The 26,307-nt window shown below is 35.8% G+C and overlaps 4 protein-coding genes across 7 annotated transcripts; 2 read left to right on the forward strand and 2 right to left on the reverse strand.

Moving 5' to 3' along the window:
- Positions 5,682-8,506, forward strand: LOC18610545 (leucoanthocyanidin reductase). The gene is made up of 5 exons (XM_018115860.1): positions 5,682-6,190; positions 6,271-6,411; positions 6,513-6,750; positions 7,630-7,833; positions 7,934-8,506. The coding sequence occupies exons 1-5, from the start codon at positions 6,014-6,016 to the stop codon at positions 8,191-8,193; spliced, it is 1,020 nt and encodes a 339-aa protein (XP_017971349.1). The 5' UTR covers positions 5,682-6,013; the 3' UTR covers positions 8,194-8,506.
- LOC18610546 (pentatricopeptide repeat-containing protein At4g14170) lies at positions 8,537-10,199 on the forward strand. Its single transcript, XM_007046254.2, has one exon. The coding sequence runs from the start codon at positions 8,559-8,561 to the stop codon at positions 9,993-9,995; it is 1,437 nt and encodes a 478-aa protein (XP_007046316.2). The 5' UTR covers positions 8,537-8,558; the 3' UTR covers positions 9,996-10,199.
- Positions 10,166-16,005, reverse strand: LOC18610547. 2 transcript variants are annotated; one of them, XM_007046255.2, is made up of 14 exons: positions 15,567-16,005; positions 14,521-14,611; positions 14,060-14,144; positions 13,673-13,742; positions 13,107-13,176; positions 12,521-12,590; positions 12,175-12,220; positions 11,835-12,087; positions 11,537-11,742; positions 11,327-11,401; positions 11,144-11,204; positions 10,923-11,003; positions 10,745-10,824; positions 10,166-10,450 (listed from the first exon to the last, which is right to left on the reverse strand). In XM_007046255.2, the coding sequence occupies exons 1-14, from the start codon at positions 15,704-15,706 to the stop codon at positions 10,372-10,374; spliced, it is 1,407 nt and encodes a 468-aa protein (XP_007046317.2). In that variant the 5' UTR covers positions 15,707-16,005; the 3' UTR covers positions 10,166-10,371. The 2 variants fall into 2 exon arrangements, with proteins under 2 accessions (XP_007046317.2, XP_017971348.1); XM_018115859.1 differs by lacking the exon at positions 15,567-16,005 and adding an exon at positions 14,724-14,976.
- Positions 20,330-23,704, reverse strand: LOC18610548 (transcription factor bHLH30). Of its 3 annotated transcripts, none has more exons than XM_018114481.1 (4): positions 23,268-23,704; positions 22,418-23,045; positions 20,936-21,393; positions 20,330-20,793 (listed from the first exon to the last, which is right to left on the reverse strand). In XM_018114481.1, the coding sequence occupies exons 2-4, from the start codon at positions 22,991-22,993 to the stop codon at positions 20,778-20,780; spliced, it is 1,050 nt and encodes a 349-aa protein (XP_017969970.1). In that variant the 5' UTR covers positions 22,994-23,045; positions 23,268-23,704; the 3' UTR covers positions 20,330-20,777. The 3 variants fall into 3 exon arrangements, with proteins under 3 accessions (XP_017969970.1, XP_007046318.1, XP_017969969.1); XM_007046256.2 differs by having other exon boundaries at positions 22,418-23,041; positions 23,268-23,702; XM_018114480.1 differs by having other exon boundaries at positions 22,418-23,704.

Below are 26,307 nucleotides of genomic sequence, written 5' to 3' on the forward strand. Positions count from 1 at the left end.
ACTCACACCCAAATCCCAGCAATTCAATTCGCAGCAAACCAGCAGAACCCTGTGTCGTTGACTCACACCCCTAACCCAACATCCACGCAGAAAGCCAAACCCAACAGCAACAAGGATTTTAACACATGAAACACTTACAGGAAAACACACAAATCCAAAATAGTTTCACAGCAAAACCAAATCACAACCAATCAACAGAAAATAAAAGCACAATAAGTAAGTACCTGGACTATGGAAGAGACCAACGTAACTTGAAAGTTGGACGAGAGAGGCGGTGCTATTGTCAGAACCCAAACAGTGGAAGAGTGGCGGAGAGAAAGAAGGGAAGAACGGCTGAGAGAAAGAGGGAAAGGAGGAAGAGAGAGAGAAAAAAATCTTTTATATGGATCAAATTGTAATTTTGTAAGTTTGGTAAGGGCATTTTAGTCATTACATGTTTGACAGCTATTCCATGAGACATGGAATAGATATTACCGGGGGAGGGGGAGGGAATAGATAAAGCTGGCTAAAAGCCAGCCTTATGGAATTTTTATTCCTGCGGCACCCGTATTCCGTGTTCCAATTTGTAACCAAACGAAGGTGTAGAAAATGACCGGGAATAGAAGGGGAATAGCATAGCTATTCCCCATACCAAACGTGCTAGTAAAGTATGCTGTACGGGAAGGTGGGCTAGTGGACCCCTGCCCTCAATCATTCTAAAATTTGATGAACTATCTTTATTTGTTTAAAATTTTATAATATCATTCCTATACAAATTTTAAAATTTTTCTAATACATTTTTATTTTTTAAAAATTTTATAATTTTATCTCTATAATAATTTTTTATTTGGTGAGATATCATATAACAATTAATCAATAATTAATTTTAATAGACACACTCTTATAAGAATTGAATTTTAAATCATTTGATGTTGAAAATATTTATAATCTTGTAAATAAATATTATTCTCGTGATAACTTTACTAAGTATGATAATATGCATTTAAGCTATTAATTGAATTTATTCAAGTTTGATATTCTTTGTAATTAGGTTTTGAAAAATGTATTTACACTTTTTGAATTATATCAAGCATTGAAGAAGACTGACATATCAAAAGTTTACTTCCTAATTGATAGATTGATCCGACTTGTCTTTATTCTTTTAGTTTTACTTCAACATCAAAACATGCATTTTCTGTAATGAAACTAATTAAGAACAAGACTCGTAATAAAATGTCATATGATTTTTTTAAAAATTGGTTAATTATTTTCATTGAAAAAAAAATCATTCAATGTTTTTTATTGATTTAGTAATAGATATTTTTAACTCTCTAAAAAGATTATCAAGTTCAATTAAAGATATTCAATCGTAACATATAATAGTTGTTAAAAAATATATTTATTTTGTATTTAATATACAATTTGAGTTATTTGTGTAATTTTCGTACAAACTTTTTTCATCTAAGTAATTTTATATTTTTATCAAATATTAAATTTTTAATATAACTATTTTATAAATATTATCTTTTATCTTTTCAAACGTGAAATTTTGATTTAATTACGTATGTAAATATTTAAATATTTAATCATATTTGTACTAGAGATGACATGACTAATCACGTCTGACCAGTACGTTGCTGAAAAATATTTGTCTCAGTTTCCTATAATTCTTAGTTATCCGCCAGATGGACAGTATCTTCACCGAGTACATCAGATGTTAGGGTTGTCCTTTTGTTGCGCTGGTGCCATCTCATTTCCTTCCCGAAAGGGAAGGGCGGCATCGTGGAAGAGAAAATTGGATACGAATTAACTAACCTCCTTACCTATGTATTCTATGGTTGGTAATACTTTTACCTAATGTCAAATCAATTATCAGATAATAATTTTAATATAAAAATATACTTATATTAACGGTACACGTTAAACGACACGTTCATGAAATTATTTGACTTTGTTGGATGATCATCTAGCATCCCATGTGATTAAAATGAAATAATTTAAATTTAAAAGTACGATAGTGGGTGTATTTTAAAAGGGGAGATCCTGACCATATTTGGGAAGATTAATAATGAGGTGATGAGATGATAATTTTAGTTTGGAAATTAGTGAACAAGCGTGAAGGAAGAAGAAACCAAATTAACATTATTAGACGACTTAAAAGCAATGATTGTGTTGAAAAAAAGGCTTGCTACTAAGAGTAAAAAGATTTGCTCTTAAACAACTTAAGAGGAAAGTTGTCTCCTTCTCCTTTTTCTTATCCTCATTTTTTGAATAGTCAATCGATGATACTTAATCATTTTCAACGACCATGACAATTTGTTTATCTTAATTTCATAATTTATTTATTTATTTAATTAAAAAAGAGGATTTAAATTTTTATTTTTAAATAAAAAAATCATGTACTAATTAATAGGTCAAATGTTCGAAATCAATTTTATATTTTATTTCATTAAAGTGAAAGTCATATTTTCCAATTAATTGAATCACACAGTTTACCCCAAAGTAATAACTAGAGAATGGATTAACAAGAGGAGGAAATCTAGAAATATAGGAAAGTAACAAGAGGAGATGACGGCATGGGCATAACGTCCCCCTGACATATTCTTGGTGATTTGGGGTCGCCAAATTTTGTTTTTTAAATGCTCATGCACTAGGTGCCAAATGGACAGGCAAAGAGCCATAAATTTGCCAACATCAACATATGGTTTTGCTCTCATCAACCACATAGGTAGCCGGCTGTCAGTGTTCTTACCTGCCGGTCCTTGCAGCAGCTCCGCCCTTTCCTCCTTTCCTTCTACAATGGCCTGGTTCCAACTTGAAACCTTATCCTACCTAGTGTTATTTTTAAAAGATGTCCACTCAACCTAAAGGCATACGAGTTGTTAGGTAAGAATATCAAAGGCATATACTTACATTTTTACTTTTCAAAATATATACGTACGTCATGAAAATGACTATCCCTCGAATTGATTTCAAAACTGGGTGTGATTGTATTAAATGCTTCATCAACATGCTATGATCATTGGGTAAGAGGGGGGCTTTCCGTCCGTCCCATTTCCTTTCATATTTACTTTAAATTCTAACCTTGTAACCGTGCAAAGTCCCATGATTACTACATGCCTTTGTCCTTGAAAACGAAAGAAACCTTTACCAAGCCATTAATTAGGGCCTAAAAGTTGAAGTGTAATCATTTCACGCATGCCTTAGGCACCAGGAAAACCCCACCAGAATTGCCATCGGCTTTAATCATTGTTTGAGAGACAAACAGCAAAATACAAGCAGACAGCTTGGCTTACATTCGCTAAAACAGGAATACATATATATGTTTAGTGACGTGAGACAGCTGGCTCAGTCATGCTGTTATTACCTACATATAACGTCCAAGATTCACAGACACAACGTAAAAACACGACTGCCAAGACTTGTACTTGTGCACGTATGCAACCAATAGTTTTAAAAAGATGAAGTTAGGTGAGTTCCACGATCCGTTAGGTGAGGAAGCAACCTTCAAACTTTTCAAAGTATATCTAACTGTTAAAGGTATATCGTTGTCTTTGGACTGGTTTAATGTAATTTTCTCCTTACTAGCTTCGTGGATAGATGGGTACATTCCGGTTAATGAACTCGAAATCAAAAAAATTTCTTTCAGTGGATTGATTTCGTATCGTGTTGATCGATCAATGATCTATTTTGAAACTTTTCTTGTTGAATTTATCTTGGAATCGTATGTGTTTCAATTTTTTTTTCTTTATATCTCACTTTACTAGAGATATTGTGTTGCCAAATTAAGAGATTTGTAACGTGAAATATTAGCATCAAGTAATCTTACTTCCATTTTAAGAAATCATACATGCACCTAGCAGTACGGATTGACTAAATCCATTAGTTTAAATGTTTTAATGGATAAATTCAAAAAGGTGAAGAAACATTTGACTGTCAATCGTTCTTGGACACGCTTTGATCTATAATATAAGTTACCTTATTTTTCGAGATCTGGTAATTCAAAACTTATTTTCTAAATCTATGTGCTTGCAATATAACGAAGCCAGCCATCTAATTAATAATAGAGTTTTCCTCCCTTTTGATCTTGTTTTGTTTGGATATTAACATGCTTATATGTTTTTCTGTTGTCTTGGGGTTATTGGAAAATATTCAATTTGACAGAATAGTGAGACAACAACAAAGAGGAAGGGGAGGAAAAAACAGGGAATTAATCCACTTCCCATACTAAGAATAAAATAAAATTTAATGGGGTTTTTTTAATACTAATAGAAAACAAAATTTGGATCATTTTTGTTTAATCTAATTAAAATATTAATCAATATAGTGTAGTTTGTAATCAATATTCTTGTTTGATTAAAAAAGGGGAAAAACTTGATCTTATAGAATATCTTATATATACAGCAAAAATTTATATACATATAAAATGCAGTACTATATATAGCATGGGAAGAAAGCAGTAAAAGAAGAAACAAAGAGAGGGAGAGAACATTATAGGTTTTATTTTTTTTTTCTGGCTTTATTATTATTTTTAGTTAAAGGAAAAAGAAAGAAGAGCTTGATCACGTGACAATGAATTGGCAAAAACGACAAGATAAAAGGAAATTAGTTCAAAATTTGAGAAACGAATTATATATTAAAATACAATGGGATGGTTGGTACTTGGTAAGGGTAAACATTATTGGGAAATGACTTAATTTAATCTTATTTAAACAATGATTAGTACAGTTCTTGAAATAAATCACGAGGACACTTTTTACTAGATTTGTCTGCTTGTACTTGCAGCAGGTATAAGAATAATAAAAATATATAAAAAAAATCTTAATTTTGGTCTTATACCTACTGTAAGCACAAGCAATAATAATCCTTTATTTGACTTATTCATTAAACCCTAAACCAATATTCATTAAACTTTTTCATTGCAATGTCTTGTAGCCAAAGGCATTAATTTGACTGGTACAAGAAATAAATTATCCTTTGCAGTTTAACCACCCCTTTCGATTGGGAAGCAGAAGCCTTAAAGTCAATAAAAAATTGTTGAAGTCCATTAGCCGCCATTGGTAGCTTTGCTTGATGACTCAGTTTGTTGGTTCAAACTTCACACTTCATCAATTTTCTATTTGAATTCTGAACCAAAGACACCTTAAAATGGTTGGGAGTGATTTTTTTATTAATGATAGATCGAGAGGGATTAGTGATTACCAATCAACAGCGAACACATAGCAACGTGGGTAATCCATTTTCTCCTGCTACTTAATTGGTCATCAGAATATTTTATCAAAAACTTGTAGAAATGGTATTCATCTCAAATCTTTTAAAGAAATTAAGTAAAAGTCCCATGATTGCATGACAATGCCATGTTAGAAGCAATTGCCCTCGCAATCATTCTCCAAAAGACCGGGCGATCGAAATTAATTTCTTTTCCTTCTCGTCACAGTCACGAGTTTCTTAGCTATCAGTCAAGGGGCAAACACCATCTTTATCCATTTCTTTGTTTAATTAATAAATTTAATTAGAGAAATAATAATAATAATAATATCTTGTAAAGTAAGTATAGGATATATATAGCTACCTTTTTTTGGCAAAAAGCAAAGGAAAAAAAAAAGAAAAAGAAACACGATTCCTTGAGAGGCATGAGAATTAAAGGATCTAGACCACGTCCCATGTTAGCCATTTTACAATCAGACTAAACAAACATAATTGTGTAAACCAATCGGCTTGGAATGTTTTTAATGCAAATTGTATAGGGATCAGAGTTTGACAAGGGGCTCAAGGCTGAAGTTGTTGAAGCCTGAACGGTAGTTGAAAGCCTTGGTCTTTGATTTACATTTTGGGCACCCTTCGGGCCTTAGCCTTCCTATATATGGAGCAACACCCCCAAGCTTCTAGTGGTCAGTTTCTTTAAGTCTCAACAACTCTTCTCTGTTTGCTAAATCTTGCAATCACGCCAAGAACCCCAAAGGGCTGTTAGAATTTTTCTCGCTGTTTTTGCTTTGCTTGGAAAAAAGTAAAAATTAATTAAAGACCACCGAGCATGACTGCCTCCACAGCCAACGGCCGTGTCCTCATCGTCGGAGCAACCGGCTTTATTGGTCAGTTTGTGGCAGAGGCCAGCTTAGATGCTGGTCGACCCACCTACGTTCTGGTCAGGCCAAGTTCCAAGAACAAAGTAGCCAAAGCCCTTCAGGACAGAGGCGCCACAGTGTTGCATGTAATACTTTTATGAGTTGTTAATTATTCCTTTCTTTGTAGAGATGAATTTCTTCTGATGGGTTGCATGTGTTTTTCCAGGGGTTGGCACATGAGAAGGAATCCATGGAGAAACTGCTGAAAGAGCACCAGATTGAGATAGTGATATCAGCTGTGGGTGGTGAAAAAATTCTAGACCAGCTCAGTTTAATTGAAGCAATCAAAGCTGCTGGTACAGTCAAGGTAGAGGAGGCATTCATTTTTTCAGCCGACTAAACTGCTAGTTGTACAGTATTACTTTTTCCCTAAGCTTTCAACAAAAAAAAAAACCAAAATTAATGCAGAGGTTCTTGCCGTCGGAGTTCGGACACGACGTGGACAGGGCTGATCCGGTTGAGCCAGGGCTGACCATGTATAAAGAGAAGCGCCAGGTCAGGCGTGTGATTGAAAAGTTGGCCATCCCTTTCACCTACATTTGCTGTAATTCAATTGCTTCCTGGCCCTACTACGACAACAGGCACCCTTCGGAGGTCATTCCACCCTTGGATCAGTTTAAAATCTATGGGGATGGTAGCGTGAAAGGTAATATTTTACTTGCTGCCGTTTTACGTGTAACAAGATAAAGGTCAGTCAACAAAAGCATGCCCCCTCGATTCCATTAAGTTTATTAAACCCCACATTTGGTAAATTTTCTTTTCTTTAATTTTCTCGCCCAAGAAAACTATGGAGATAGAGAAAGAACTGGGTACTCTTTTCAATAAATGAGATGGCCATGCATTCATTACACCTCTGGAGCTAGTGTTTGATTTTTAGTTAGTTAATGCTATTTCCTTTAGAAGAAAAAGTAAACATTATTCCTTTTTAAAATAATAATCATAAAATAATACTAATAATGCAAATTATTAAATGTGGCCAGCTCACATGTGGCCTCTTAGTGCCCTTTTTAAAGGAATTGAAAAGTCAAACTCCAAAGAGTTTTTCTTGTGACAGAGACACATGCAACAATACACAATGTTTGTTTGTGTTGTGTTCCTGAGAAAACATTCCTATGGTTTCTGATACTCACTTCTACCTTAAGAAATTTCCCAATAATTAATGATCTTTGCAATTAGATTGGTACATAAATTCGTATGGTTTTACACTTACAGACTTACCAGTCTCTTATTTCAGAGACTTATTTTTCGACTAGGAAGAGTTACTTGACACACGAGGATAGGGTAGATTTCCAAGATTTCATTCAGTTGTCACATCACATCCGTGACCTGGAAAACCTGGTTCATGTCTGGTCCCAAAACTGTCTGCGGCTCATCCGTGCATGTGGGCTTGGGGCTACTCTTTTTCACTGGATAGTGTCTGGATTGTACTATGATCCATAACTTTCTGAAGGTTTAAGTGTTTTCTTAGTTACCGCTGAATCTGCTGGTGATTTTCAGCAAATTTCTGTGTTTCCTCCTGGTGCAGCTTACTTCGTCGCAGGCACCGACATAGGGAAATTCACCATGAGAACCGTTGATGACATCAGGACCCTGAACAAGTCAGTTCATTTCAGGCCAGCCTGCAATTTCTACAACATGAACGAGCTTGCAACTTTGTGGGAAAGGAAAATCGGACGAACCCTCCCCAGGGTGACAGTCACTGAAAATGACCTTCTCTCGGCTGCCGCCGGTAATTTGACCAGAAAGCAACCATCTATAATTATTACTATCAGTTTTCAATCTAAAATCAATAATCACTAATTTCCCATTCTTGTACGTTGAATCTGCAGAGAATTGTATCCCACAAAGTATTGTTGCATCATTCACCCATGACATCTTCATAAAGGGTTGTCAAGTCAATTTTTCAATCGATGGCCAAAATGAAATTGAAGTGAGCAGTCTGTATCCGAACGAGCCATTCAGGACATTGGATGACTGCTTCAACGACTTCCTAGTAAAAATGAAGGATGAAAACATTAAGCAAAGTAATGAAATCCCTGCCACAAAGCCAGTGGTCGAAGCATTGGCCATCACAGCAACATGTGCTTGACGTCAAAATTTCCAAACACAAACTATCCTTCCATATCGAAGTACTGCTAGTTTGTCTAAGTTGCAAAGATGATTCCATGTTGGTGTGAATGTATTCTCGTTTCCCTATTGATTTATTAGGTGATAGGGACATTGTAACAATGTAATTGAATAAGGGGCTTGGATCTTTGGTCTAAGGCTCAAATTAGTGAAAAACAAAATATTATTCGAAGGTGGAAGAAGGAGACACCAACTTGGTTGTCATACCAAGAAATGGTTTGCTCTGATTTGTGTGACTCCATGCATTTAGTAATAAAGATGATTTCTTTCCCAAAAAAAATGAAAAGAAACAATCTTCGATTTTAGAATGATACAAGACAGAGCACCATGAAGACTCTGTTCAACAAGCTTTATTCAACACTCACTTGTTCGAATCCGACCAATTTAAACATCGTCTCCTACTACTTTTCCCTCGTTAACTCTTCACCAAACTGCAAGCATTTACGCCACCTTCACGCTCGCTTGCTCAGAACCTCGCTGTACGACGATGTTATCCTCAGTTCTAAGCTTGTTTTGGCCTACTCCCAACACAACAAGCTCACCTCTGACTCTCTCTCTGTCTTCTTTCACATGCCCCAAAAGAATATCTATTCTTGGAACATCATAATCGGCGAGTTCTCCCGCTCAAATTTCCCCCTTAAAGCCATAGATTTGTTTCTTCGAATGTGGCAGAGTTCTGATGTCAGGCCCGATGACTTCACTCTCCCACTCGTTTTAAGGTCGTGCGTGAGTTGTGGACTGGTGGAACTAGCTGTTTCTTTCCATGGGTTGTGCGTGAAAATGGGATTGGAAAGTAGTCTATTTGTTGCTTCTGCTTTGGTTTTTCTGTATGTTAGTTCCGGGAAGGTTTATGATGCGAGAGTTTTGTTTGATGGAATGCCGAAGAAAGACGCAGTGTTGTGGACGGCCATGTTGGATGGATATGCGAAGCATGAGGAACCCATGTTGGGTTTGGAATTGTTTAGAGAAATGGTTGATGCTGGGGTTGCCCCCGATTGGGTGGTCATGTTGAGCTTGCTTTTGGTGTGTGGACAATTGGGGTGCTTAAAGCAAGGGAAGAGTGTTCATGGATGGTGTGTGAGAAGGTGTTTGGGGATGGAGTTGAATTTAGGGAATGCCATTGTTGATATGTACTTAAAATGTGCTACACTGGCTTATGCTCATAGGGTTTTCAACATGATGAACCAAAGAGACGTCATTTCTTGGAGCTCTCTTATATTGGGATATGGGTTGAGTGGCAATGTGAGTATTGCTTTCCGACTTTTTGATAATATGGTTGCCAAAGGGGTCAAACCCAATCAAGTTACATTTCTTGGTATATTATCAGCTTGTGCCCATGGTGGACTAGCAGAAAGAGCGCTTTCCTGTTTTGAAATGATGGGTGACTATGGGGTGACGCCAGAGCTGAAGCACTACGCTAGCATGGTTGATTGTTTGGCAAGAGCTGGGCTTTTGGAGCAGGCAGAGGATTTTATTAAACGAATGCCTATGGAGCCTGATGCAGCCATCCTAGGAGCTATTCTAGCTGGCTGTCGAGTTCATAACAACGTTCAGGTCGGTGAACGAATTGCAAGGAAACTTATTAGTCTAGAGCCAGAGAACTCTGGATATTATGTTCTCTTATCAAATATATATGCTGCTGCTGGTAAGTTTGATGACGCTGAGAAAGTAAGGGAATTCATGAAGGATAAGAATGTATCCAAGGTACCAGGTTGTAGCTCGATTGAGTCGGAGAGTTGGCTTTCCTCTTCAACAAAACAATGAAGTTTTATTACTTCCTGTTTTGTTCCTACAATAAGTGCTAGATAATGAAGTAGTAGTATAATTTTTTATCACTTCCTCTTTTGTTCCTGCGAGAAACCTGCATATTCTTGTTATTTGAAGAATTTGAGAGCTGGGAAGGGGGGAAGGGAAGGGAAGAGTGGGGGCACTCGAAACATGTAAAAATCACTAATTTCATTTCATTTCCTTTCCATAATGCACCAAGTTATTTACATTTCTTGAATGACATTACACAACTATATCATGTTCAGTGAAACCAGAATGGCCAGCTTCTCAATGCTTGCGTCATCTAAAATCACAAGCAATTTGTTAACAGTTTGAAAATTTTTACATGAATCTGTCTACAGGTAAATTGGGACTACACATCATACACCGGCAGACGCTCCTCAATAGAAACACGGCAGATTGGACACCTTTTACACCTCTCACAGCAAGTACTGAGATGAAATTAGTAGAAAAAAATACCATAATTAATAACTAATGAAATCAGGTTCAACTTCTTTGGATAAGAAATGAAATATCCACAGTATCAGATATCAGGCATGTGCCTCAGGAAAAAAAATGGTATGCTACTATAAATATTGACTTTATCTATTTTCTGTAAACATATATTTATGATGCCTAAGCCAAAGAATTTCAGAGATAAATCTCTGCATTAACCAATACTGTTAGACAACACGAATAGACAGAATAGAAGAACATTAGCAACATTGGAGGGTAGACCCAAATACCTGCAGAGGACATGATGCCTACATGGGAGTAGGACTACGTTGATTTGTTCCTCAAAGCAAACTCTACACAGAATCTTTTCCTGACAGATTCATTAAATTAATAAGTACGAACTACAGTTGATAGCAGTCCAACAAAAAGAATGACTTGGAAATAACTTAAGCTTGCTCCCGAAATTACATTTTGAAGTCTTTCGAACTCCTGCTGGCTAAACTTGGTGATTTCCGTCTGCTCACTGAGTGCAGCTCGTAATCTCCAAATCTGTAATTAAAAGAATTGGAAATATTAGTATAACATTGTAATCTCCAAGTCAGATGAAAACAGTTGCAATATTAAAGAGACTTAAAGTAAAGGAGAATCTTATACTTCCATAATTTGAACATAACAAATACTGTGTTTACCTCCTCAACAAGATCTGATTTTGGCATTTTCTTCACAACATCGGGTGAGAAAGTGTTATACCTGAATGATAGAGGATGAGAGATAAGATCCGCAAAGAGAAAATAAAAGGGCGGAGGGGATACGTAGACATTGTGCTATATGATTACATGCATAAAGGAATTAGAGTGCAATAGAAAACCGACCCAGATGCCTCTGAACAGTAAAGTCTAGCCTGTTCCTCTCGACTTCCTTCATCAATTGACCACCAACCCAACAACCTGTTGAAAGAAAAGAAAGATGAAATGAGGACTATCACTTGACAGTGCTTGCATTTTGTCTCCAATTGATACAGGCTCAGTGGTACTTGAGAAAAAATTAATCAAAATTTAAAAACTAGTCCTGATAAACACTACCTTGACCCATGGTGCAAGAACCCAAAAAACTCAAGAGCTTTTGATGATACATCAAAGTATCTTCCAGAGCCAGCTCCACCATGTACTAAAATAACAATTTTCTCAATCAATCTATATGCAGCAAGAATAACCGCAGCTCCTTGCAGCAGCAGAAGGGGAGAAAAAAGGACTGGAGGTGATATATTTCTTGCACTAGGTGGTGTTCCCTGACATCACAGTTTAATGTGTAATACAGATACAACTTGAACATTTGTAAAAACTACCAAAGAAAGGCCCTTCTCAACAATAATAATTATACCTCTAAGTGCATGAAAAGCATGATTTGAAAACCAATAAATGGAATTTTCATAACATGTCCTCCAATATCTTGCAGGTTGCACATTCTGCTGTTCTGGTGCCTGTCTTCATCAGAAGATACTACCAAACCTCTGTTCCAGTCAAGGTATCTTATAGTCATTGAAGATGGAGTGGATTCTCCAAGGTGGGAATTTCGATGAATTGCTGGATTATACCACTTTGTACAAACAAGAAAGGCAAAGCACTCTGCAATACTGCAACACAATATAAGAGGTTATTCCAACAGGAAAATGCCACCGGAAGGAGCAAAAAATCATAACAGGAAAATGAATGTATTGTACCCAAAATTTATGAATAAATCCCACCAGCCTAGAGCCGCAACATCACCTGCATGTCATTGATGATCAACCATTAGCATCACATATGTTGAATGGTTGCAAAATATACTACTTTTTAAGGTGATCATTATTCTTGTGGAGAATAATTCAGAGATTATCAATATAATAAGCACAGAGAAGAAAGAATATTCACAGACAAATCAGTCTTCAGAGAATTCACATTTATAAACAAGTAAAATAAATGTAGCCATCAAATAGTTACACAAACAAAACTAGGTCACAAAAAACTTGAATGACTGTACAAGCAACTACTACCATTTGCATTTAATCTAAGAAACAAAATACTTACCACATAACTTTAAAAGGGTGAAAGTTGTGGCAGCAATGAAGAAGACCATAGATATTGCAACCCAAAAATGCTACAGATCAAATATGAGAAATTTAGCATCAGTTATCACGCCAATTATCAGGGCACAATTGCTTAGAATCATGTGATATAGACAATTAGATCATTCCAGAGACCATATGTATCATCACTAACATCACATCTGAGCATATGCTGTGGTTTAGTATGAGTACTTTTAAAGTATCATGCCGTAAAAACACGCTGTTATAAATGTAAACTTATGAGATTGTTACAATCTAGATGCATATTAGAACAAAAGTTGAGAGAATGATCACAGCAACCATTAGTTTACCAGTAACATAACTTCATATTTCAAGCCTTGTAAGGAATATAACGAAATGTTGTATTATGATGCAATGAAAACTACAAGATGATAAGTGCAGAAAGCCATGGGAGATATCATCAGTTATAAAATTTATGACTAGGTGGAATTATAAGCACTAAGGTGCACATGTCCAAGAAAATTTTTTCATGCATCATGTGATATCTCCATAATGAATCTTTTATTTACTAGTAATTACAAACTTACAGGAAGGGTCTCCCATATCACTTCATCACTCATGCTTTCCTCATCTCCAGGCATTAAAGCCCTGCACATCCTGAAAAAATATTGCAGAAAAATCATTATTGCATCTAGAAACATTTGATAAGATACGATGGGATTAAATAACAGTAACACTTCAAACCACAATCCCACACCTGCCTACAACTGACTTAGTGCATTGCTTAAATACTATAGTTAGAGGAATTGGATAAGTCAAAACAATTCAATCCAAAAGTTTTTTTACAACATATATACAGGATAGGAGCGGCAAGAATGGGTTGGAATAGAAAATATATGTTTACAATCTTGTTGGAATAAGTCAACAGATGAGAGTTGGCATGAGGCAGACAGTCCACAACACACGATACATATAATCACCTAGAGGATTAATAAAAGCCGTAAGGGTGTCAATAATTTGTAAGATTTCATTCAGATTCCTGTTGGCTGGATCCAAAAGGTGTAGGAAATCAAGTTATTTAGATAGGCATAAGATTTTAGAGTACACATTAAATACTTAATCAACAAAACATAATGATAAACATAAACGGTACCTGATGTTATCAATCAAAATAGCTATTTCAAATGCAAGCAGGGGCAGAAAGACAATCTTCAAATTAACAACTGCAACACATACATTTTCACAAACAAACAAAATTAATATGATGAGCAAATTAAATGCTCATAATCTCTAATCAGCTACTTAGAGATATGGTAAGCTTTTGAAGCATCAAACACGTATCAGTTATTAACATGCTGACTCTGAACATATAAAGTAATTTATGAAATCATTAATGCAAATATTCACATTCCACCAAAGCACAACTCAGACGGAAAGATTAGCATTAAAGCAAAAGACAAAAATTTTAAAAGATAAAAATTTATAAGTAGGAGCAAGTGTATCAACAGATTATTATGTTCAAGGAATGTTGCCTGTATACCATAGCTGTTGTCAAGACGTATACACAAAATTAGCTCAAAAGCGACAAGCAATGGCATAGCGATGACTGCGTGAAAGGGGGCCCACTGTGCATGAGAAAGACACATTATTATTATTTGGATTATTATCAAATACATGCCAATATGATTCAATGACTTCACAAGTGGGATTATATATACATTATATATATATATATATATATATATATATATATGTCATGGGCCGTTTAAGTAACATTTTAACGTCACAATTGATAGTTAATGTCCTTATCTATAGTAAAACATACACGAGGCACAAATATAAACAAACTTATGGAGTCTTCCACTTCATTGTATTGAACAGTAATCCAATTGATTATACAATCAAACTTAAGAAGTAAAACGAAAGAGGTATAAAAGTCATAAAATATTTTGACACAGCTAAAGATAGCATCCAAACTTAGATAGAGATTATTTGTCATACATGGCGATCATGAGGCATTGATGGAGCAGGCAAAGAAAACCTTCCACGTGCTACAACTGCATGAAATAGCCATAATGGCGCAAATACAACCCTGCACAATAAAGGCAAAAAACAAGCAGTCTTAAACAAATAGAAAGCCAGAGAAAAAGCAGTATAATTTTTACTAGTGTAAGATGATTACATTTTCTCATCTCCCTGCTTACCTACTGAAGATAGCTACTGAATCTACATTGACCAGCAACAAAATACTTACGTGTTCTCTTCTGGACTATTCACCTATAAAGTGTAAGTGTATAACTAGCAGTTTCACATGGACCTCTACGCATGTTTGATAGCTCAGTGTATTAAAACCGTTAACTTTATATATGATCACAAGTATCTGAGTCAACAGATCTAGTACCCGCCATGTTACCAATGAGAATGACGAAAAAAAGCTATCAGCTAAGCCCCTAATTATGAGATTTTATGACACTTACCATATGTTTGATTTTCATGGATACCCCAAAGACAAGCCAAACCAGTCAATATTTCACCGCAGAGAACATGTTAATCCCACAATCAATATTTAAAATTTTACTGATTAAGCACACAAAACTTTCACATTTTCCATCTCAGAAAGGAAAAATTTTCCCCTTTGGTTTTCTTTTCCGTCTCAAAACCATGTGTATATCCCAAGTTGCCAATGAAAACCCCCAGCCTTGATGAATTATCTGATAGAAACTTGACTGCCTGTTGTGATTTACGTAGCATTGCACTCGAACTTCTAAAATCCAGTAAAATATTACTAAAAAATAAACTTACAGCTACAAAATTCAAATCACAAAAAAAAAAAAAAAACCTTCGATTGCATAAGAAATTATACACGAAAGATATAAACTTTATTTAATTAATAATATTGTGAAAGGAAGCAAGCAACACAGTGAATATTGTCAATGCAGGTAACAACATGACGAAGTAAAAACAATTGCTTTTTACATAAAACCCAACAATTGTGAAACAAATCGAATCAATTGTAACATCATTCATCGAGAGAGAGAAAGACGAACCACCAAGAACGAGAGACGGCATGGTGGAGCTTGAGAGCGAGCAAAAGGGTGAAAGAGAAGAGCAAGGCATGGGCTACCAGCGCCTGCAACGACTTCCCCACTCTCCTCCAGCTCATCACTCTCCTTCTCTCTACCAACATGCCCTGCCCCCTCCCTCAATTTCCAGAAAAAAAAAGAAAGGGAAATATCAAAATTTTGACGGAATTCTCAAGACACCCAGAAAAGAAGAGCATTCAAACTCAACAAAAGTGGCAACTTGACTTTAACGCCAAAGCAAGGTCCATTGTTTATGGTGGGAGAGCTTTTTCCGGACGAAATTACCCCTCACCTTTGGACAAGGAGGAGGCTAGGCTGGGCGATAGTTTTGGGGAAATGGGGAGGGCAATTTGGGCAAGAAGAACAAGTAAAGAAGGCATCGGGTGGTTCCCTCATGAAAGTTACATAGGAAAGTTAAAGCTCAGATATTTATCCTTTTAAGGGGGGGTTTTTAAAAAAGTGAATATAGTGACATGGATTTCATATAGGCCACGTGGCAGTCAGATTGGAGGTGTACTTGATTTGGAGATAGTTCTGTATGGATTTACCTTCCATAGTGGGAAGGGGAATGTTTGGGACACTGTTTGGGTTTGGTTTTGTGCTGTAAACTTGTAAAACAGGGGGCAAAGAGTGAATCCATGTTCGGTTCCATACCATTTGTTCAGTACCATGAAATGAATCCATCCTGACAACATAGATTTCAAACATAAGTAGATTTCCATTGTTCTTACTTTCAGTTTTTCATTCATTAGAAATTAATGTCAGCATATGATTTCAAAGAGTTTTGATGATTTTAGACATACGGAATTAAACAGATTTAAATTTAAAATTATCATTTTTCATATATTAATTAAGAATTAATGTGAAGAGCTTTCATAACTCTTTCTATTTTTTTCCCTTCAAACATCTGAATAGTGCATATTCTCTGTACTAAAATTCATAATGGCTAAGTCCCTAGCTAGGATTAGTGATTCTAATTCACTTGACAGTTCAACTAGGCAGTTGCTAGCTAGGTTTTTCTTTGTCTCTCTTTGAAACCAGGGAATGTTGTGTACATGCATGCAGGTCTTGCTACAAAGGCTATGTTTTGATTGAATGTTTTTCAAAAAAAAAAAAATTACAGGTTCAAGTTTTTCAATTAAATTTCAAAAATCAGATTCTAACTTAGAATCTTCATTCTATATCTATCCATCATATGTTATGGTTGAATTGTACAATGAAAATGATATAAATAAATAAATATATAAAATTATGATGATGTGTTGATGATTATCTGGTAGTTTGCATTACCATCATAGAATAAGGTACCTAACAATAATGCATTTCGTTTTGCCAATAGTTTATTTCTGCATCCACCCTTGACATTGACATTCTCAAATGTAGGCCTACTTTCTCATTCTCTACTAAATTGTTGGGACAACTGTGTTTGTGATGTTTACTCCCGAGTGCCAGGCCACAGCTGGAAGCTTCATTCCCCTTGGAAAGGACAATGAAAAGACCCAATTCATGCCCAAGCTTTTACCTCTGCACAGCCGCATGCCAAACCTGCAGCTTCTTTCAAGCAAGGCCTGCCCTCAAATAGGTTGGGCTTACAGGTTTGGACTCCACGATCAATACCCAATTTTCCTCACCACTGGATGATTTGTGAGCTGAAAAGGGACTGCCCTTGTTGAAGGATTTAATTGGCTGCAAACATAAAGTCAAAGGAGCCATTGCTTGGCAAGTGCGCAAGAGCATATACATATAGAGTCCGGCACAATCTGGCAAATATCTTGACTTAAAGTAATGGAGAGAGGCTGCAATATTTAGTCCTGATCTTTTCTCTACTATTCTTATAAAATATTTGATAAAATAAATGTACTATATATTCACACAAAAACAAAGTTATATGTGTACGTACGAAAAGATAAATATACTAGTAGCTGGATAAAAAAACAAAAAAAAAAAATCTATAAGCACCCACAAATCCACTTTCTTTGGCCACCACCTATCCATTCCCTGTTGTTGCTCCCTCTTTCCCACTCTCAAACCATATTCATTTCATTTATCCCACATTCCACATACATTTGCGTGTGGGTTTTGGACAATGTATCCCATAGTCTCATTAACCAAATATTTTATTAAAATATGGTACATGATATATACAAAATTCAAGCTACTTAAAATATAATTCTATTTGTTTTAATATCGTACTGAGTTTGAAAATGGTTTGTTCATGACAGCAGACTTGAGATCAACATTTTATGTACCGTTATCCAATTTCTAATAATGTTCTTCGTTTTTTAAAAAAATTAATTGTCCGATTATTTCATATTGCAATTATAAAGGATCCAAAATAAAATTAAACACCTAAACATAAGTTAAAAACAAGATAATCACCTAAACGAAATGAACAATGACTAATTTCTAACACCAAGAGGAAGTTACAACGCCCTACCTTTACATACGAACAGGAATGACTAAATTGGGATATATTAGTAACTTCAAGTTGCATACCAATCCTGGCTGCCTACTCTTTTAGTCAGACTGATCAGACTCAAGATACAAGGGAAGAGCCTGGGCACCAGGCTCCTGTTTTCGAACTATAACATCGTGTAACAGTTGTTTTATAGTACATATTCATCAGCGGCTTGTCTTCGATTTTCACAGCACTTCAGCTTCGATTCTACTTAAACTTGTCTTAATTTTAGTTGACCACAACAGTCTCCTTTATCAGCTGGCATGAGAAAAAGCTGCTTGATTCCCCCCGAAAACAGGCCAACTGCCTATGCTTCAAATGGCACTTGTTAGATTCTTCAGCTGTACCCTATGCTCTACAAAAGTATATATGATGCAGCCCTGTTCACTCAAGGGTTCAGCATAGCTACTAGTCACTGTTTAAAGTATATATAAAATCTTTATGATGATATCTCGTCATCATTTACTTCCACGAAATTTGATGTTGGAAGCTAGCTAGCTAGAGATCATGCCACTTTATTTTTTATTTTTACCATTTTTTAGTTCTTTTTTTCTTGTCTTGTTAAGTTAGAGATCGTGCCTCAACTCATCATGGTTAGGGTTGTGAGTGAAATCATGAGTTATTTACTTGGATTTAACTCATTGCATGCTCAGGGTTGATCCACTTCTTCTTTGAATGGAGAGTTTGGGCATTTTTTTTTTTTGGAAAGATGAATTTTGTATATATCAATGTCAAGTTAAGTCTAAAATCGAGTTCAAGTATCATTAATTGTAGAAAATTAATTGAAATTTGAGCCATTTCAATATACTTCACTTTAGGAGCTCAAGATTTTGATTTAACTTCAATTGTTTTTAGATTTATTTGTAATAGAATATATATATACAAAGAATCAACATAGATAAGTACTTTTTTTTTTATCATATTTACAATTTTATGTTTATTTTTTAATTTCTAATATACACACGAGGAAATCCATTGAAAAAAAAGAGGATTCAAATTCAACTTCAATTTTATATTTTTTTAAAAAAAGATAATAACTTTTAGATTAACTCTAAATTATTATAATTTTCTCTTTGTAAATTTATTTTAATCAAGGCTTGTTTGGTCAAGTTCAACCGTTTGATCGTAGCAGATGAAATTAAAATATTTAAAATCTTGTATATACTTAAGCTATTTAACAGGGTCTAGCATCAATCAATCAATCAATCATGTTGTATTTTTTTTATCTAATTTAAATGTATTTAAATACATATATTTGGATTAAAGAACTTTACTTAAAAACCAAATACAAGGAAGAAAAATTAGTGCACTTAAAATCTTGCAAGATGATTAATTAATTAAGAAGTTGAAGGATTAATTTTGCACTTTGATGTTTTCTCTAGCATTCTAAAAGTCTTGGCACTCCCATACCTTGTAAATATAAATTATTGAATTGCAAATGTAGGGTGACTGTTAATTAATTACATGTTTATGTGTGACTAATGATAGAACGAGATGGATGGGGGATTCCAAGCAATTTTCTTGATATAAGAATTATCCTGTCAGATGTAATAATCATCCTTGAATATAGATAGATGATCACCTCCATGCTAAGCAACCATTTACATGCAATGATTTTTTCATAGGGGTATGCATCTAAAATATTTCACTAAAGATAGATGTAATTTTTTCATATACTATGACATATACAAAGATTATCTTATACACTAAGACAATTTAATTATAATAAAGAAGTCAACATTGTATTATTAAATGAATACGTGATAATTATATATAGGAATGTAAACTGATATTAGAATTTGTAAAATCTATATCCATGCATATAAAATAACAACCCTTCATGTCATTCACCTACTCCTCTCTCTCTCTCTCTCTTATATATATATATATATATTATGTTGACAAAAATATACGTAAGCGGTTAACAAAAGAAAACAAGTTATTTAATTATGTATTCACATTTTACATGCAGAATATAGTTTTTTTAAAGAAGTCTACTTTGAACAACTAATTAGGTAAAAAAAACTGATTGTAACATGCATGCATGCTAACTTTCATATTGTTTTCTTTCCATCTGTCAAATTAAGTTATGCAAACAAAAATAATACATATACAGTCAACAAAAGAAAACTAATTATTTAATCATCCATTCACGTTTTATGAGCATAATATATATATATTTTAAAAAATCTACTTCGCACAACTAATTAAGTAAGAAAACATGNTGGTGGGGGGTGGGGGGGGGGGGGACGTATGGTTTCAGAGTACATGACAAGAACAACGTCGTCACCATTCTTAATTGCTTATGATATGATCATAAATTTCACCTAAAGTGAGGAGAGAGAGAGAGAGAAGGAAAAAAGGCAGTACTTGTGCTCCAAAACAAACAAAAGAAAATGCCCAGAGATCGAGTTTGTGGTTTTTGTCCAAACTGGGTTCTACTCAGAGCAATCAAACTTCACGTTTTCCATGTTGGGTTTCGATATAAGGTTTCTCTTCCCACGAAAAAGATCCTCCACTGTTTTCTTGCCTATTTACTACTAAAACAATCCCTTTTTTCTCTCCTTCTCTTTCTCTGCATCACCATTCCAAAAAACCAACCAGCTGATGATCATGCATGATGATGATGCCATGCCCCTTCTCTCTCTCTCTCTCTTTCTCTTCCCCTCCCTCTTCTTTAATTGAACCGATTTTTAAGTACACAAAGCACACCATCATTACCTATTTTGTCCACTGGTAGAAGAAATACACAAAAACACACTCAGAAAAGAAAAGAAAGACAAATGAACACCCTCATGAATACCAGAAAACACAAAAAAAAAAAAAACGAAGTAGAAGAGAAGAAGAATTAAGGCCTTTTGTAAGTTAAAGAGACCTGTGTTCAAGAATACTGATGTTGGTTCTTTGTCTCTTAACACTCCCGGCAGAAGACTCATCCCCAGAAGTCTTCTCCATCACTGCTTTCAATGCTTCTTGTATTGAACTAACAGAATATTGCTGCTGCTGTTGCTGCTGGTCACCACTGCTGCTTGAGTCTTCTTCTCCAGTGATAAACAGAACATTCTTTACACGCCCACCAAGCGTTGTGATCTCAGCTTTTAGTGTTTTTAGACGTAATGCTTTCAAGGTCTTGATTAGGTCAGGCAAAAGATCGGACCTATCTTCACAGCAAAGTGAAGCTTTGATCAGGAACTTACCATCTTCATCCGATGTATCCACTGTTAGTTCATCGATTTCGGTCGGTACAGGACTCGTTTCTGCTATCAAAGAAGTTTGCCGTTTCAGCTCCTTGACGTGTTGGATGACTTCTGCAAGCAGTGAAGCCTTGTCCGTCTATGTCACAAGTGATAATCAAAGCAAGTGAACATTACGTAAAGGAGCAGCATTTCAATATCTTTGTATCAAACTCTACAAACACATTAAAATGTAGTTCAAAAAATAAGAATGTAGTAGTTTTACTTATTAAATTGATTAACATGCATGCTAGGTTACTTCTGCTAGCGATGAAGCTTTGTCCCATCAATGCATCACAAGAAATAACCAAAAGAAGAAAACCAGAAGACAAGTTTAAATTAAAGTGACTTGAAAAAATTCAAATAGACAGGAAATGGTATGTTAAAGTGGTTTTAGTGTGTAAAAAGAATAGACGGATTTTGCTGTTTTCTCTCTGCTTTGATGATTCAAACTTGAAAGTAGCTCAAAGAATAGGTTGTTAATGGTTATGGTGGGTATTTTTCTATTGTTTTTTCCTCAAGGGAACGGCACAGGCTTAATAGTGTGACTGACAAAGGATGCTAGTTTGTCCCTCTTTATTTCTTTTCATTCCCTACTTAATTTGACTGATGATCCGGCAAGAAATTTCCATGGAAGCTTTTCAACTGCTCCTTGGTTTCTCTTTATCATATCAACCGAGCGACATTAACGCTCATACCCTTTTCGTATTATTTTCCTTTCCCTCTTCTTGGAACTACCACAAGTCTGATAAGAATAAACCAAAAGACAAGCATTTTTCTTTTTACTGGTGAAAAGATCGAAACCAGGCTGAGAAAAGAAGGGCCAAGAAAGAAATGTGACGACCTTTAAAGTCTAAATGGGTAGGTTTGATAGCTTATTATCAGACCAACCATCTAAGTAGAATCTTAGGAGGATCTACCAGATATCTTTGAAGGGGAAAAAGCTCATTATAATACAAAACAAAAAGGGTGCACAAAAGGTGTATGACACTTCCATATAATATACTAGGACATGTTGTACGCGTGATGATTTATAATGGTTTCTTTTTGACAATTTTATAAGCAATTTTTGTTTTGTTTGTGAATAATTTTTCCATGACTGATATGCAATGACTGCAACTTACTTTCGTGGTGCTTGGGAGTAAGCTGCGTAGCTTGGCGAGATGGTTGTTGATTCGTTCTCTTCTTCTCCTCTCAGCTTCGCTGTGGCTTTTAGAAGCAGCAAGAGCCTTAGCATCCATGATTTCTTGAGCAGTCATCTTACCCAACTCAGCCTGTAGTCCGAAAGGAGCTGAACCGGGTTGAACGACCGGTCCGAGGGTGTCAGATAAGATCCTTAGATGGTCAGTTGATGGGCCATCATATGCAAACTGTAGGGCAGGAGCTCTTCTGTTGAATAAAGCCCCGTATGATGATGGCGGAGGAGGGACCAGAAAAGGGTCATGGTCTCGAACCTGGTTTCCATTGAAGTGGGCTGGATTGAAACTGTGAACAGGAGGGAGAGACCATGGCAGGATGGGTGATACTTCAGGGAATATCAATCCCCCTCTAGTTCCTCCAAATAAATCATTGTTCTGCTGTTGGTGGTGGTGTTGTTGCATCTGTTGGTGTTGTTGAATAAGTAACTGTTCTTGGTAACCTTGTATGTTATGGATAGCTTGAGAACACTCTCCTTGGTCTTCCTCTTTCTTCCCGCACATCCCCTCGTATCTCTCCCTTCCTCTCCCTCTGCCCTCGCTCTCTCAACTCTGCCTCAATATATTACAAAAGCAGACAATAGAGATTCAAATTCTATATGGATATGAAGTTGTTTTCATATTGATCACTTCGTTCTCTAATAGGAATGAAAAGGATGATTCGAAGAAACCGATATATGGAAGTTGGCCTACACTTTCCTAGAGGAAAGGGGAGAGAAATAGGAAGAAGGGGCTGTGAAAAGAAAGAAGCAAAAAAGAATAAATAAAAGAGACAGACCTTCCGCTGATATGTTAGATATATAGATGGACTTTTCAGACACCACTCTCTCTGTTCTTCTTCTTCTTCTTCTTCTCTGTCGCTTTGTGGTGGTGGAGGGTGGTGGCAAACAGAAAAGCAAAGCCAAGGCCAAAGCCAAAAAGGATTGGACTTGTCTTATGAATGATCACGCAATCTCTTTCACTTGGGTAGGTTATTTTCTGCCACGCCTTTGTGGGTGATGACCCTTTTTGATCCCTTTGCTTCAAAATAAGCTTTCCTTTTCCTCCGTGCTTTGTTGGTGTCTTTTTGGTTCCTTTGTTTTTTTCTTCCTTTCTTTCTCTCTCTCTCTCTCTGATGATCTGCGCCCTTCCTTCCTCTCCCACCACACTAAATTTATAGAGTCTGCAAGTACTGCTAGTCTCCTTTCCTTTCTTCTTACGGCATTCTCTATCCATCCCTGTAGCTATCAGGTTTGGGGAGGGGATCCTGTTTCTTTATTTTTATTTTTATTTTATTCTGTGCTAGTCCTAGTTTATACACCAAAGTATTTCTCTCTCTCTCTCTCTCTCTCTTTCTCCTTATAAAAATAATAATATTTGTTGCTTTGTGATTGGTTCAAAGTGTATAATTACACTCTGTGAGTGCAGTTGGAGAGAGAGAGTGGGGGATGGGAAACACAAAAACAAAACACAGTGAACACACAACACACAGATTGTCGACCGACCAAAGACCAAAAAGGCTGATAGTATCATCATGAAAAAAGGCTTAGCGAAACCCTTTTCATTTCTTTTATTTTTTCACCTTAATTTATCACTTTTCTTCTTCTTCTTTTTTTTTTTCTCTCTTTTTTAAATAAGAATAAAAAGTATGCATAGCCTCGCCTCTTCCTTTTCCTACCTCGGTCAAGCCCCCACGTTCTTCCACACTCTTGGCTATTTCCACGCCACCCTTTCTGCTTCCCCAAGACTATGTAATCATTGTGTCTTGGAACACACTCCACCTTCCCCCTTTCTCTCTCTCTGCTTCTCTTCACTCTCCATGAGGTTGGTTCATTCATGGCTTCCCTCATTCTGCTATATCCCACTAGAATAATTTTGGCCTTTTTTCGAGTGGAATTGGTTCATACTTCAAGGGGAATTTGGGTACTTCATAATTATGCTAATTCATTGTGAATGAATGGCTATGCTTGCGAGCTTTAATTCGATAAAAAAAAAAATGGTGTGCTCTCCGTTTTCACATGACACATGTAAAGCATTGGCATGGATTGGCGGGGCAGCTTTGCCTTTTTTCCGTTAGGAAGGTTAATTCCCAATGCATCATCAACTATGAAGGCACCACATGCATTATTGTCTCCATTGTAGAATGTTCAGCTTAATTGGGAAACTCACTGTCATAGTGGCATTCTAGTACCTAAAGTAATGAAGCCTCAATTGAAAGTGTGAGAAAGGTGTTTCCCCCATGGACAACCATGCATGTTAATTTCTAGGTTAAAGGATCTTATTTGGATTATACTTGAATATATATATACATTAATGTTGATCAATATATATCTATTCATACAATTTAAATTAATAAAATTATATAATCATATACCTTATATTATAAAAAAGATTTAAAAGAAAATGAAGGTGGAAAAATATCTTCCTCCATTTTGTTTTGACACGTTATTGTGAAGGAAAAAAGATTACCCTTTGCTTGCTTGGCGAAATTCAATGTCCCATATGTAAATAATAAAACTTATAGACCAAGACACTAAAAGGAATAATAGATGTTTCCATTAACTTTTGACAAATGGCACGGTATCCCGAGCTTCCAATTATTCTCTATTTTCTTCCAATATCCACTTTTACCACGACCTCTATTTTATGCTGCCACCACCTTGCTGGTTAATTGGTTGCCCTAAAGAGGTTCAATACAAGTCTCGATATGCAATGTTTTTTATGGTAAAAAGGTTAAAAAAAAAAGGGAGTGGGGGGTGGGGATGAAGCAGCAAACTCTGCGTAATTACACAGTTATACAAGCAGCTTGGCCAAGAAAAAGCAAAGCAAAAATCATTCCAACCAACTTACCTTTTCAACACCATAATTGTTTCAAGAGGGGGGCAAACCCCATTTTTTCTTTGTCTTAAGCATATTTCAAATGGAATTGGGTTTTGTTATATATTGACTGTCCATGTATATCATGAGCAATAAGCAAAGGAGAAAATTGTCAAGTAGCAGCAAGTTCGTCACCCCCCTCCTAGTGCGTGCTTCTGCTTCCTTTTACCTTCTGAGGGGTATGCAGTGACCCAAAGGGCAGTGGGTCTAGACTTGTTTCTCTGCTGTGCTACTACTTGGTTAGAGAAGGGGATGGTTTATATTTTTTAGGGGTCTTTTTGTGGTCACACGCATGGCTGCTTTGGTCCCCCAATGTTTTATCTTTTCTTCTTTTCTGTGCTAACTTTTGTCAAGTTTGTGGGATATATATATATATATATTTTCCTTTCTCTCTTTGTTTTTAAGAAGACAAAAATATTCAAACATTTTATGATAGCTGCAGCACCACTAACCTAAACCCACGACAAGTCCCCCATTGTTGTGGGGTTTATGATGACATCTATCCCACCCTGTCATGACGTTCATTTCTTCCCTTTGTTTTTTCAAAGCCTCAATATTCCACTTCCTGCTGAGGGCTTCTCATTTTCTTTTCTTCTTTGATCAATTCTTGCCTATCTTATATATAGAGATTAATTAGAGAAGCAGCAACTTAGTTTTGGCTTCTGCCTCGTGATGAGTATTGGGTTTGAATTCAAGACTCAAATTCAGATTTCAGTTGAAGGAAAACCTAACTAGGCTGATCTGAAGCTCGTCCTATGTATATATATATATATATATATCTGAATGTACTCCATACGTATAGCTAGCTAATTGTTTGGTCACACTACAATCACTATTACAAATATTTACTACATAGTTATAATTTCGAGATGCGTATGCCTTGTAATTAATTGCATGAGTTAATGGAAATTAAAACTCTCTCCAACTTTCTTTCAGGCAAAAAAAAAAAAGGTCGTCTTCAA

Source organism: Theobroma cacao, chromosome 2, assembly GCF_000208745.1.
Source record: "Theobroma cacao cultivar B97-61/B2 chromosome 2, Criollo_cocoa_genome_V2, whole genome shotgun sequence".
In the NCBI taxonomy this organism is placed as follows: Eukaryota; Viridiplantae; Streptophyta; class Magnoliopsida; order Malvales; family Malvaceae; genus Theobroma; species Theobroma cacao.

Excerpts from the sequence above, each read along its gene's own strand:
- LOC18610545 (XM_018115860.1), top strand. The coding sequence starts at position 6,014 with ATGACTGCCTCCACAGCCAACGGCCGTGTCCTCATCGTCGGAGCAACC. Across the intron at positions 6,751-7,629 it reads TGGGGATGGTAGCGTGAAAG|CTTACTTCGTCGCAGGCACC; the intron begins GTAATATTTTAC and ends CTCCTGGTGCAG. Across the intron at positions 7,834-7,933 it reads CCTTCTCTCGGCTGCCGCCG|AGAATTGTATCCCACAAAGT; the intron begins GTAATTTGACCA and ends TTGAATCTGCAG.
- LOC18610546 (XM_007046254.2), top strand. The coding sequence starts at position 8,559 with ATGAAGACTCTGTTCAACAAGCTTTATTCAACACTCACTTGTTCGAAT.
- LOC18610547 (XM_007046255.2), bottom strand. The coding sequence starts at position 15,706 with ATGTTGGTAGAGAGAAGGAGAGTGATGAGCTGGAGGAGAGTGGGGAAG. Across the intron at positions 13,743-14,059 it reads ACGTCTTGACAACAGCTATG|TTGTTAATTTGAAGATTGTC; the intron begins GTATACAGGCAA and ends TATGTGTTGCAG. Across the intron at positions 13,177-13,672 it reads ATTTTGATTGATAACATCAG|GATGTGCAGGGCTTTAATGC; the intron begins GTACCGTTTATG and ends ATATTTTTTCAG.
- LOC18610548 (XM_018114481.1), bottom strand. The coding sequence starts at position 22,993 with ATGTGCGGGAAGAAAGAGGAAGACCAAGGAGAGTGTTCTCAAGCTATC. Across the intron at positions 21,394-22,417 it reads TACTCCCAAGCACCACGAAA|ACGGACAAGGCTTCACTGCT; the intron begins GTAAGTTGCAGT and ends CTTGTGACATAG.